Below are 14,093 nucleotides of genomic sequence, written 5' to 3'. Positions count from 1 at the left end.
AGAATAAATAATCTGACATCTCCACCTGGAGTTTTCGAACAGGTCAAACTGCCAGACTAATCAATGTCAGACAATTTTTGGACATTTTATACGCATATCTTCTAACCTATTCTATTCGATGGATGGCAATCGCAATTCTCCTGGAAAATGTTTTTCCAGCGGACGAGACATTTTCATTCGGCCGTCCGCGATTGTCTGCCACGGCTAGATCACATTCGCGAATCCGTGAGTGCACGACGCAGCGTAAAGTGCAATACCACCCGCTCAGGACACTTGCGGTTCTTGTCGCTGATGCACCGTCACTTCACTTTAATTATACGTCTTCGCCACTTAATTGGAAATTGTCCCGTAATTCGGGTCAGCGACGAAACTCATTCCTTATTGCAATTAATAATACGGTTAAGTGGGCGGCGTTTGCATGGGCCGAGTGGTTCCTGGAATTGCTCACAACATACCGGATAATTATAGACCATCTACGCAAACCGAGTTGTTCGGACACATTCAGATATTTCTATTAAAATAAATCGCCGTGATTTGTCTTTGAACTAGCTTATACACGCTGTGACAAACGGGGAAATTAGAAATACAATGTTCATTCTACGTCATAGCTGCAGGCATTTTAAATCACTGTTCCCAGTTATCAGAATATATTCTATCTTATAAAGTGACACAAAAGCTGGAAGGCAAGGTCTTTCCACACTAATGTCACGAAATAAAAGGAGTATTCCACACTTTAAAACTAACAATAGTAATGAATGAATCTTGATCCTGAAATGCTTGATAACCTCTGCATCATAGTCATTATACTTTCTAAATCAACTGCAATTTAGAGCCGACGCAAACATCAACCAGTAATTTTGGAGCCACAGTTTACTCTATTATGAAACATGTTTCTTATTTTTAAAATATACATATAATACATGAGCAAATTTTATGACGTCAGTTTAAAATCACCTTATATGGCCACGTACCATAAAGTACATGTTATGGCACACTTGATTCTTCATCTAAACGGTACATTCATCAGGCTTCCAACAGGCACTTATACCTACAATACATACGTACCGTTAGTCTATCAAATCACTGGATATACGGAACCCAACATTTCAGAGTCTCATGCTGGATCGTCATGGTTGAACAGTGAACTTTACGCATTTATACAAAATATAATGTTAAAATTAACTCGAATAAAATTCATCGCAGACATCATGTTCATCTTCGTCCAGCGAAATCATTGATTGCGATAACATGTCTCCTATTTAACTTCAGTCCTTATAAATCAATCGACAAACGCATAAACGTTTGCAGCCTGTTTATCAAGTCCAACTGTAAGCTTTACTCCAGCGGATTGACCTTAATTCGCCGTGATCGATAGATCGGTCAGAGGACAGTTTATACTTGACATAATACTAGGGGCGAACCTTTGCGTCCCACCAATAGACGGAAGTACTTTGACCATTGAACTGGAGCGTAACGCAGCCTTCCCCGTGTTTGTATACATATACGGCCGCCAGGATCGCTGGAACGCATCGACGGATCTGCAACATTTAAAATCGTGTGTTCTTCCCCGTTCATGCGAACACGAATTACGCTGTGCGTCGTCGCGACAGGCCGCGAACGTCGCTACATTTGGCGTGGTTGCACGCTGGAGAAGAGACTCTATTGGGCCGGTGCCAATAAATGCAACTCTTGGCTGTAGTTTCCGCTACTTTTCGACGCAGACGCACGTTGGTTAAGCCGCAATCGAGCGTAAAGGATGGGAGGCCCCGGTTAGCAAACCGTACAACATAATGCCGTTTCCGTTCTATTTTCGACGGACTATGCAGTTCGAATGTCCATCGGTTACACGGTGACGCGGCTCGTAAAAAGATCCAGTTTGTTAACCCACGGGTAGATGGTACTTTGTTCCCTGATCCGAGAAACGATCACCGCGAGAAAAAATTCCACTTCCACCTTACCGGAGACGGACGAAGTGTTTCTCATATTTCAGTCGTTCGTTGTGACAGCGACTAGACAGGGCTCGAAAACCCCCGGTAGATCCGCGAGTCAGTTTAAATTAGGGTGTCTAGATGCCACGGAAATACCACGTGGTCCCCGCCGCGCGTGTCACACTCCATCCTGCGGCCTCCAGTTCGAGCGTTCGCGCCTCGCTGCGCCCCCTAGGCGGTTGATCGCGTCCATTGACGGGGCGAGGTTCGAGCGGACAGTTCGTGTGCCCTTTGTAACAACGTTTGATACCCATTAGAGCGGACAGTTTAGCGGAATTCTTCCGAAACTCAATTTCGAAACCCTTCGACCCGTCCAAAATAGAAGTCACGTCGAATTTCGAAACTCAATTTTGGGTTATATCCGCCTGAAACAGAAGTCATATCGATTATTAGATCTGGTATTTAAATTCGAAGCATCTATTTGAAAAAAAAAATGGCGGACGTTGCAAACGATCGTTTTATCCTGAGTGGAATTGCGGTTCGGTAATCGTTGTTTCTCTAATTGTTTGCCTGAACTTTTAATTAACCTTCCGCATCGGAATTTCATTAGCGTCTGCGCCGACTGAATTGCGTGTAATTAAAGTTGCGGTCCGTTAGGATGCAGGAAACTCTTGAATTCGGTTTCTTCCGAAGTTCTTTTATCTTCGTGGATGAATTAAAGTATGTAATTAAATTAAACGCGGATTTCAATGTAACACCAACGGAAAACCGACAAAGCTAATGATGAGGTGTCATTTACGAAAATTTGTGGTATTTGTATGATTGATATTCATAATCACCGTCGCACGCGTTTAAAGATCACGAATATGAGTCACGGTTGACATTTTGGAGTGGAATTTAAATGTGTATTCGAATGAAGTCCATAATTTTCCTCAATTAGAGGGACAAAAGAACATATACGGATGTGCGTACATACATAGCCCGACAGCGATAAGATTCAAGAATGTAACCACGTATTGTGTTCGATGGAGACCACGTGTCTGATGCGTGATCGACATCTCTGCAGTATTATTAGCTCTCTGACAATAGAATGTTTAACGACTTTATCAATTTTTGATCGATTAATCGATTGATCAATTATTACTGTCGTATTTTATAAAAAGAGTGTCTTTTGTAATCTACATTTAATAAGTTCATAATTTTATCATGTAATGTTTGAATTCTACATTAATACACACTTAGTCCTGTAATTGGTCTCTTTAATGCTAAAATAGAATATATAATTTTATATTTTACTTTCATCTGCAAAGTTGTCGATCTTATTTAATTTCATTTCGAATAAACTAGATGAATGTTACTCACAAATGTCTTAAAAATAATTCAAATACTGAAGCAGAAATTCAAATTTGTCGCGTATTTGCAAAGGAAATTATAATCGGTCAAATGACTACGCCAATACGATAATCAAGAAGACAATGTACGTTCAAGTAGATGAACAAATTTAATGTATCTCGTAGCTCAAGAAATGAAATTAATTTAAAATGATGCTACGATTTTCTGTTATCAAAACGCTAATTTTCTTTAATCATAATAGGAACTAAAAGAAATATAAAATATCCTTATGATGAGACCAACTCTTATCATTTACATTAAATATTTAACTACTAATATTTCTTTTCTAAAGTAACTTTGTTATGCTTAAAATGAATACAAACTGTATTTGCATATATCCACATATTTCGAATAACTTTACAAATCGCTAGATTATATTATAAAAATTCCTATGACGTCACATCGCTTTCAATCTAGTAATTTTGCAAACAATGTACTTTTTCGTAATCGAATGTTCCTGATCCTCCTAATAGAATTGATAAAAAACACTCAATGTACAAATACTTTTTCTTTTAAGTGTGCGTTCGAATGCGTAAAGTTTACGTTCCAATAAGACTTTACTTTCACTGAGAAAAAAAAAAAAGTCGCGAGTTTAGGTGTATATATTTTTCGTCCGTGGTCCTGAATGGGAAAAATTACGACGAACGTAGTATAGGAGGTTCACTTTCCCCCATTCGGTCGGGGCAGCCGTTGTCTCGTGGTCGGCTGGTGTGGTCTGGCAGCGCGTGGCGGCGCGTCGATCGCATGGCCGCCCTCAGTGTTCGCGAGCCTCGCTCGGTGTGTGTTTCGTGGCGCGGTCGTCGTTGTCATAGTCGTCCGTTAAGCTCGGCGCTGTTTGCTTTTTACATGTTGCATCGAGCGCAGCCGTAATTAATTCCGTCGCGAATCCGTCCCCGGTCGAAACGACCGCGGCCCGGCGTGTGTGCGTCGTGTCCACGCGGAGTCGTTTCGTTTGTTCCTCTTCGGTGCGAGTGGAACGAGGCGGCTGAGACGTCGTCTTTCGCGTTCAGTGTCTCTCGCGGAGAGTCGAGAGAGCGTGTGGTGTCAACATTCGGTGCGTGGTTCCGCCGTCGACGTCGGCGTCGCGGTGCCGTGTCGTATTCAATGTCGACGACGTCGTCGTGTTAAGTTCGGTGTGTCGTGGCACCGTGCCTTTTTCACAGTTGTGCCTGCTGAAAGAAAGCCTGTCCGTCTCTTTCTCGCGCGCTTGTGTGTCCTCTCTGTGCGTACGAGCGTAGTATGTGCTTCTGTGTTTATAATCGTTGCGTCCTTTCTCTCCGTCTCGCTCTCCTCTCACCTGCAGCTACGAGGCACACAGGTGTCCCGTGAAGGAGTGGCGACGCCTGGTCGTGTATCGTCACTCACACCGGTGTGATACAACCGTCGAGGAGACATTAAGAGATCTACTCGGCTTTTTACCGAGTCCTGCCAAAAAGAAAAACAAAAAACGAGCCATCCACTGCCCACCCTTGAGGAATTGTCAAGTACGTCGCATGATATACTCCTTCTGTGTACATATGCACCCACGAAATGCGTCTCCTACCGGCCAGTGGCTACCATGCTTGCGCCGATACGTTACCCTGTTTCGCGATAAAATCGAATGCCTTCTGCGTGCGCTGTGACTCTTGTCTCCGTAGGTACACGCAACCGAGGAACGAAAGCGTTTGAACGACAGGTTTTTATATCTACACTGTGACATCTGAATATTGTGATGTTTTCATTTTCAGTCAAATTTATATGTTTGATCGATCTTTGCCAGTACATGTTGGGTTCTTTACAGACTAACGTAATATTTGTAGAGTCTCTATAATGTGTTGTGAATCTTTAAATATCCCAGCGTTCGAATACTTTCGTTGCGCACCGTACTCGTCCGAATGTTTGAGGTTACGAGCACACCAACCGGCTTCACGTTTAACGTCTCTACTATCCGCATATCAGACGATTTTCATTATAGTTTACGTAATCGAGAGACTTTTATTTGCACCGACGAGAGGAACGCGGTATTTGTTTCCTTTTATCTACCAATGGGAATGGGAACGCTCGAGTCACGACCTTCGGCGTCTCGGCGAGTTTTCAAACGGGATACAGGTTAGGTTATGAACGTTCGGAGAAATATAGTTATTATTGCACGCCCTACAACTTCGCTTCCGGTTCGGTACGCGTACGATATTTCATTCAACAGTGTTTACTTGTTAATTTTGCAAGTGTCGAGAAAAATCAAATTAAAAATATCAATAACGTCGCGTTGTTATTAGGTCGGAGCACCGGACGTGTCAATCTTCCGTCTCGATTAAACGTCAGAATAATAGTGCTTTGTGTTTACATTTCTTTGGGAAGCAGGAAATTCTTTAATTGCACTGTTTCTATCCGACTGCTTCTGTATTTGCGGATTTTTGCGCGAATTTAACATTTTGATAGTTATTTTCCAAGTATCACAATCAACGCAAAAATTCACTCCAATTTAAAAATTTGATAAATAAAAACGAAACAGAAATTTATGAAATCCGTAATCCATTTATAAGTTCTTTTCTACATTAATTATTTTTCAAGTGTTTTTATCTTTGAATAAAGCCTATGATTTTCAATGCTGATTTGTGACAGGAAATACGGACTATTAGATAAATGTTTACCATTGAATCAGCGTATCTTTTATCGTTTTGTGTTTAAAGAACCACGAGATTAAAATCAAAGAAGATAATTCAATCTCTAAGTGGTCAAATTAATCAACTTTGCTGGCTGTTAAATTTGTATTTTTTGTTTTCGACACACATACTTATTATCTCTATTTTATTTCCTGCATCTTAAATGATTTACTACGTGAGGTCTGCTAATGGTATAATCCATTTCGTTTCTTAATGAGGTAATGGGCTTTGGTTCTAAGAAGCCTCTACAATAGAGAAAGGATAAACATCTAAAACTCGCTACTGTTCGAAATTTGTTAAATATCAATGTTTAAGCTACGAATATTTCCTGAAATTCTTCCACCAGTCATATTAGCATATAGCTGACTAAATCGAACGCGAATTAAAATTTCGACAAATAGAGTTCAGTGACTGGCACACTCAATTTTACGGGGATTTCTCTGTGTGGTTGGAGTTTCGCGTATCAGGGTGGCGTAGCTGCAATTAAGCAGTTCGTAATTAAAAGATCGGTGGACCGTGACGCTGGAAGAGACATTTCGTGGGACGGGGGTTATAATCGTTCCGCGGCTTCTCTCGAACGTCGTCAGAATTCATGGCATTCGCGAGAGAGCCCGGCCATTGCCAGTTAACTTCACCAGGTTCCTATTGCGCAGGACGATCCATCGAACCTGAACCTTACCGTGACCCCTTGGTGGCTTGACAAAAAAAAAAAAAGTCACGTGCAAGAAGTCACGGTCATCCGCAGCTGTAAATACGAGCCATTGGATCCCCCGATCTTTCGCATATATACGCAGTGCCATAAGAGAAGCATGAAAATCGGCGATCGCCGGAACGTGCCAAAGTAACGGCGAGTCCAAAGGTCTTCTCTACGTTGATGTCTGCAAATAATCCGTCGAAGTGATAACGAGAATCCGCTCCATGCAATATCCTGCCATCTTACACTTGAACCTATCTACGTTTTACACGCGGGGAAATCGAATACCCGCTGGAAGACAATAACTTTTGAGAGGGCGCGGTCGATGCCCACGTTTTTCGGTCCACGGAGGTATTCCTCGGTACCATTGAAATCCGAAAGTTGGAGAACCAACTGAACGGTCACGTATGCGATAGCCAAGTTCCCTGGTAGCCTTCAGGGGAACCCTATAAATTTCCTCGGCGAGCCGGATAGTAGCAAGCCCTGAGCCGTGGAGCTGCCGGGAAGTAACAAGCGACGCGAGCCGACCTTTCGACCGGGCAGTCGTCAGGATGTTCCATCCGACCAGCACCCGGTAGCTTCCTTGCCGGGTCTAGTCGCGATCCTCAGCCCCTGGAGGAGGAAGAAGCGTGGCCGTTTCAAGGATCGCACCTCGACGATGTCCATTCGGGTCAGCGGCGTCTATCTGGTGCCCAGCACCGGCGCCAACGAGGGCAACAACGAAAAAAGCAATAATCTCTCGACGGAGAACAATCTGCAGCAACAGCACCATCATCATCATCATCATCACACGACCAAGACCGTGACCATCGTCGCGGGGCCGCAGAGAAGCAACAGCTTGGATTACTTGAATTTCGAGGAGAAGCGACAGATCATCGCGTCGTCGTTGTCCCTCAGTGACTTTTTGGCCCACGGACCCGCCGCTGCTGCAGCTGCTGCTAAAGAAGTCGCAGCTAACACCGTCATCGGTAAGTTCAAGGAATTTTGTTTTTACGGAATCGTTTACTACGAACGATTGGGCGATCAAGGGTGTAATACACCTGACCCTGAATGGGATTAATGGAATCGTTTGTAGGATGATTTAGGTTGTAGAGATCTTTCTTGAATTTTAGTGTTACCGAAAGGGTATGGGAGTGATTTTGGCAGGTGTTATCTACATATTTATTTATATGTAGGACGAACTCTTTCATCCAGTAAAACTGACATTAGAAGTAGGTCGATATAACGTGTACCATAAACTACGTAAAGTTTAAAGGAGAAAGAGAGAAGAGGATGTTACTATACCAGAAATATGCGTTCTATTTTTACCATTAATTTCTTTTATGAGTACAGGAAACCGTGGAAAAGTTCAACTCAATACTCGTAACTGAAATAATCGTAATTGTTTAGAATAGTATAAAATTTATTTAAAGTAATATTAAACTTCTCGAGTGTATTTGACATTTAATCCTGATCGAAATGAATCGTATACACTACACGTCTACCTCGGTTGATTAAAAAGTTAGGAAAGCGTTATTAAGCTACCAGAATCGTCAACCCTCGTTATAAATCATTCGACAGACCCTATTCTCCACCACCGAATAGCACGACTCGTACGTTCTATCTTTATTATGCAAATCGAGCAATTCCGGTGACTCCCGTCGCCAGAGTTTCGACAGCCATGACCATAATCGATACCAATTGTCGTCCATTATCAGCGTATCGTAGCCAAGCGTTCTTCCGAGTCGGAGCAGCTGCGCGCGATTACAGTCCGCTTGGCTGCGTGAATCGCGAGGCTCGATGCGTAGTATGTACTACGGCCCGTACCCGTGGTCCACGGGTGAAGAGGAGGGCTGTTTAGCCGGTAAAAAGGGGACAGAAACAGGATGAGAATGATAGAGTAAAAGAGGCAGGGGTGAGAAGACTCCGGTAGTACTGGAGGGAGGCGAAAACGTAGGAGGGAAAATGGAATCGAGTTGGTTCGATTGCGAGTCAAGGAACTCGAAGACGGAGAGAGAGTTCTTCCAAACAGCTTGTAAACAATCCCCCGAGTGCAGTGCACCGACTACCTACACGTGGTTCTGCAAGCTGCAATTTATTAAAGAATGTATTGCTTCGTATTGATGTGATTTCATGGAAAATTGAAGATATTTGTATTTTTATTCGAGAATTTACATCTTCGTCTTGAAGACTTTCTGAATTTTTAGTTAGAGAAATACTTTTATGTGAAATATTCCAGTCGAACATGTGTACAGTTTCTTAACTTAACCCGTATAGGATTTGTGTAGTTTCTTGTAGAAAACGTAGGAAGGAAAATGGAATCGAGTTGGTTCGATTGCGAGTCAAGGAACTGGAAGACGGAGAGAGAGTTCTTCCAAACAGCTTGTAAACAATCCCCCGAGTACAGTGCACCGACTACCTACACGTGGTTTTTCTCCCTATATTTTTTTTTTCTTGTCCTCTTCCGTTTACTTCCTCCGGTGCTGCCGCTATCTTGGGAGGTCGTCGGTCCGTGTGCGAAGAAGGGACAAAGGGAGGCGTGACAGAGAAAGGCGAAGGGGGAACGGAAGGGAACAGAGAGGTGGTAGGGACCAGGGGTTTTCTTCCTTTCTGTTCCCTTTTAACGGGATGGTTCGTGTGATGGGAGCTTTGTTATCGCGCTCCCACGAAAAGTCTGTGCCATTGTCGTGGCCGGCTTTTTGTTTCCGTGAAACGCCCTGAGCCTCTGATAGATCGTTAGGCCTCGTTGCCTTTGATCGCTCGCTCGTGGCTTACTTTTCGTCGGTGAATCAGTTCGTGGCTTCCCAACAGCCTTAGGAGACAGTTTCCTCCTTCGTTAACGCGTTCACCAGCAGGCTAATATCCAGAAAGAATCATCGTAGGAGGGACATGTTCTTTCATGTACTCGTTTTAACGCTTCATTTGTACGTTTTCCAGCTTTAGCACATCAAAGGGGCCTTTTCCTAGTAGGAAATCTATAAATTTTAAGTGGCACTCGCAATAGTAGAGTTTCTTTCTGCATTTAAATAGCCAGGTTAATTTAACCCTGCTGTCCTCCTGTCTATATCACCCAAAATGAAGATTATATTTCGATAGATGTTATATTTTTAAATAATTGTTTTTGGTATCGTACGTATTCAAATTTCATGTCTACTTTTGGTGTATTTTCCATTTCTTAGGAACAAATCGTTTGAAAATTTCAAATAATTCTATTCAAACGGATACAAATGTGACGAATAAACGAGGAGAATGGTAGTTTTAAAATAGACAAACCATCGAATTCTGAAACGAAGTCGGACACTTTCTATACTCTCGAGTATGGCCCAAAATTGTTCATCGTTTTATCGTTGTAAGTGAAAGAAACGAGTGCGCTCAAGTACCAATAGATTGAAACAACCAGGATACACCATTATATCAAATCGAGTAAATACCCTGATCCGATGAAATTTCTTCTTCCGCCTACCCCCAGAGAACCATAACACAATGTTTACTTCAAGTATCATACTTGAACTATTCCAGAATACTCCAGACTACGGAGATTTAGCTCGAGGCTGAGTTATTACGTACAGCTAAACGTAGCTGCGAGGAACGGTCTTCTCGGAAGTGGTTTCTGGGTATAATCCGTCCTTGTTCCAGAAAACCCTCGAGGAAAAGGGTCCAGGCCGAACAAATGGCTCACTGTTCGCGCTCTCAAACTTCCGTGTTTAAAGAATCCCCCCTCCCCGTTAGAGAGTGTCTCGTTTGTATGTATCCGAAATACCCGGGTAAACGAAAATTACCCGGATACCCGGGTATACATGAGATATCCGAATTTAATGAGACAATCGAGAATTTCAATTTGGATATTTGGGTATATTTTTATATCGATTGTATTTCGACCATTTTTTATCGATATCGGTTATGAGTGGAATGAACTGAGATAAACTGAAAATGGTATTACAATAATAAAGATAATAATTATAAAAAAATATATAAACATATACGTGGTATTAGACTAGCCGGTACGGCTCGGCCGGTCGAGTCAATGGGCTTCGACGCAGCGTTCATTTCAATTAATTTTCATACGGTCAATTTTAAAGTATCCATATTTTTGTAGATGTATCCATAAAGAGAACAAATGGAGCTATATCCTCATTTTTTTTAAATATTTAAATAATTTCCCGGTATGAAAACAGGGCATTTGTTTAAAACAACTGCAAAATAAATGGTTAAAAAATATTTTTTTTAAGTTAAATCATTTTTATTACTCTTATGTCTTCACTGTAAGTACCCACAAAGCTCAGTTTGATCAGTGTATTAGTTCAATAGTTATAATTTATCGAAAAAAGGTTGACCCTAAAAGTCAAACAGCTGTAAAATCAATAATTTTCCAAATTTTCAAAAATCCTTCGAGATAAGTTTATACATCGTTAAAGACTACAACATATCCAAATTTGAGCACAATCCCAAATGGTGCTCCAAAAAGTGTTTGATTTCGCGTGGAATGACTCTATTATAAGAACGAGTAACTCATGTTTTTGCACTGTAACGCGAGTGCTAAGTAGTGCAATATGCCTACGCGGCTGCGATCGACTTTCAAATCAAAATTCTCGACTGTCTCATATATTCAAATATCTCATGGATACCCGGGTAACCTGGTAATTTTAGTTTACCCGGGTATCTCACAGGTACCTGGGTACTCGGGTACATGGACGTAGCCAGGTTATCAGCCAGGGGGGTGGGGGCAAAAATATTAACACATCGATTGCCACAGTGATAAAGGCTGTACGTAGCCGGACACACTTTATTTTCTTTTTAAGGTCATAAATTATTGAAAATGTATGCATTTTGTTAATAGAGGCTTTGGTGGTATTTCAAATTATACTGCAATATTAAATATTATGCAAAAATTTTATAACTCTGGGAAAGGCGGGGGAGGGGATGGCGAAATTCAATTTTTTTTCTCGTAGGGCAGGGCAAAAGCCACTCTTTTCCTTCCGTGCTTAGCTCCATGCTTGGATATCTTATAAACTCAGAGTTCTAGTATGTAGGGACGTCTTCCTTGTCTCCGTAGCGCGCGGATACTTTCCATGGACTGTTTGGCCATGCAACACGTGTTACTTCGAAAGTAACCAACAGGCTGGGCGATGAATCGTGCTCGAGGCACGTATGTCCTACGTGTGTTCCGCGGGTGCGTAGTCGCGGGAACGTGTAAATCTAGGCGGTTTTGCTGCACGTGCATTCGCGGACGAGAACGCAACGGAGCGGTACGTCGCGGGACAAATTTACATGCGGAACGGTCTCGGGACTTTAATAGTACGCCGCGACACGAAAATTTTGTTCGGACACACACTGTCTTCCAGCGCGGTTTGCGTAACCGACCCCCTTATCCTTGTTCGCGATTCGCGTCGCGTTTAACTTTTATTGCGTCGTCGATCTGCAGTTGAGCGAAATTTTTCTTGAAACAGTCGGATATATAGATTTTTTGATGAATGATTCAGGGTTTTCTACGTAAGTCACTTTATCATATAAAAATGTAATACATTTTTTTTGTTAATTATTATAGTTACTAGATTTTTAATTGATAAAGTGACTTGGAGGGCACCCTATATAAAGTTCACGGTGTTATTTTGGTGTTGGAGTAAATAGAATGGAATTGGATGAAAAGGATAAGATTAATCAATATTGTATTTATAGATATTGTATTGTACGTCCATCTGCAGAGTTTTAGCTTCTGAAGCCACCTTTTCTGTGAGTTAATGTACCTTTTGAGTGAGAGTATGCTGTTGTTGAATTGAATATTTATTCGACATATGATTAATGTATATGCGTATGCATACTCGTTAAATCTACTACGTTAATTATTCAGATCGCGCTGTAAGGGTCTACTTCAGTTAGAATCAGAATTGTATTCGACTTCAGATAAATTCTAGTTCTTCATGAATAATGATGTCTCCTTTAAGTAGATATGTTCCATGTCACCCTGATGGAAGTTAATTGATGCTAAACACTTCGAATTCAATATTTATGTTTCTTGCAATATTTACTATGACAATAACACGAAGACTAGATTTATGGAAGATTTATGGAACAATTCCTCTCCCATATTATTAGCTACCGAAATGTTTATTCATCTTCGTAGATGATCGTGACCACTATATTCTACATTTTCCCCTATTTATACCCAAATTATACAGTAAAAATACAGGATCCTCGAAGCTCTATTTTGAATGTCCAATCTCTATATCCTCCCCACAATATTCTTTCACAAAACATGACGAGTTATCGTATTCCTATTCTTCATCTCTAGTATCAGTTAAAAGCATTGCTCACAAAATCGTCCAAAGATCAATCAATCCAATCGACAAGCAAATATCGTGTCGATAATGGCTGCGCCAGATGGTATCAAAACCAGATAGTCCCAATAAAAGTTCCTCGATTCTCACCGTCGGACAGGAAATAATAGCCATTCGAATATCCGTGTTCGCGCATTCATTAAGCTCGGTAGTCAATTGCTCGCAATCTCGTAGATCACCGAGCTCTTGGAATATTTCGGTCATCGTGCCGAACGAGGGTATTTCGTGGAAGAATTCTGTTTCGTTCGTGGCGCTTCTATTTATCCACGTGGCCAGTGCCTTTCTGGAACGCGATTTTCCTTTTTTTCTTCTGCAGGATCGCAAATTCCCGCGAGGAAAGATCTCCCGGAGCCTCGTTCGTCCCATTCTTGAGAACGTCGTGGCTGCCGCGCCTTAGCGGCGTTGCCGTCCAATCATTCGACGCTGTCCGACGATCAATCATCTCGAACACGCGATTCGTCATTAGCACTTGGTGGTCGAATTGTGCAACAGATGTACGCGGAAACGGAGCCGTGTGTATTGGGTCGTTCTACAAGCTAATACGATTGGTTCACCGTGAACACCATGTAGGTGTGAATGGACCAGGTCATCGGTGAATTAAGCATGGAAACAAAATATGCATTTAAAATTTGAATCATTATTTCTGAGTTTCGGGGTTATTTTCGACGCAAGGTCCCTGTTCATGAGGCTTGCTTGAAATAGACTAATGGTTACATTTTGTGTGCCGTTCATTTGCCAGAGTGATTAACTTCACAAAAATTGTCAAGGAGTTTATTTTACAGGCAGACTCGTGATGACGATATGGAAATGAATTCAACAAACAAATATTATTCGTTTTCTTTGAATCAAAGTGAAAATCTATATAGTTGATATTAATATTTAACTTATAGATAGACTGCGGATTTTATGCATTTATAGCCTATAGGGGCCTATAAAATACAGTAAAAGACAGAAATTTGATCAGATTATTCTGGGTCCAATATGATACTTAAGAAGAGAATGTAATTCCTAGATTTGCTCTCCTCTGTATGAATTGCTGTAGAAAATATCATTTTGCATAAAAATCTGCAGTCTATTTATAGAGTAAATGTACAATTGCGATAAGTACAAGAATTCTTTATGT

At 41.5% G+C, this 14,093-nt stretch overlaps 1 protein-coding gene across 1 annotated transcript in view; it reads left to right on the top strand.

The window, feature by feature from the left end:
• Positions 1-6,922: 6,922 nt before the first annotated feature.
• The window catches only part of LOC107190035, an 80,733-nt gene continuing 73,562 nt past the window's right edge, over positions 6,923-14,093 (top strand). Inside the window, exon 1 of the mRNA XM_015578751.1 lies at positions 6,923-7,624. Coding sequence (XP_015434237.1) covers positions 7,315-7,624 — 310 coding nt within the window. The 5' untranslated portion in view covers positions 6,923-7,314. The remainder of the gene's footprint in view (positions 7,625-14,093) is intronic.

This window comes from Dufourea novaeangliae, unplaced genomic scaffold (assembly GCF_001272555.1).
Source record: "Dufourea novaeangliae isolate 0120121106 unplaced genomic scaffold, ASM127255v1 scaffold172, whole genome shotgun sequence".
Classification (NCBI taxonomy): Eukaryota; Metazoa; Arthropoda; class Insecta; order Hymenoptera; family Halictidae; genus Dufourea; species Dufourea novaeangliae.
Note: the sequence above shows the minus strand (reverse complement) of the source record. Positions and strands in the feature narration are given on the sequence as shown.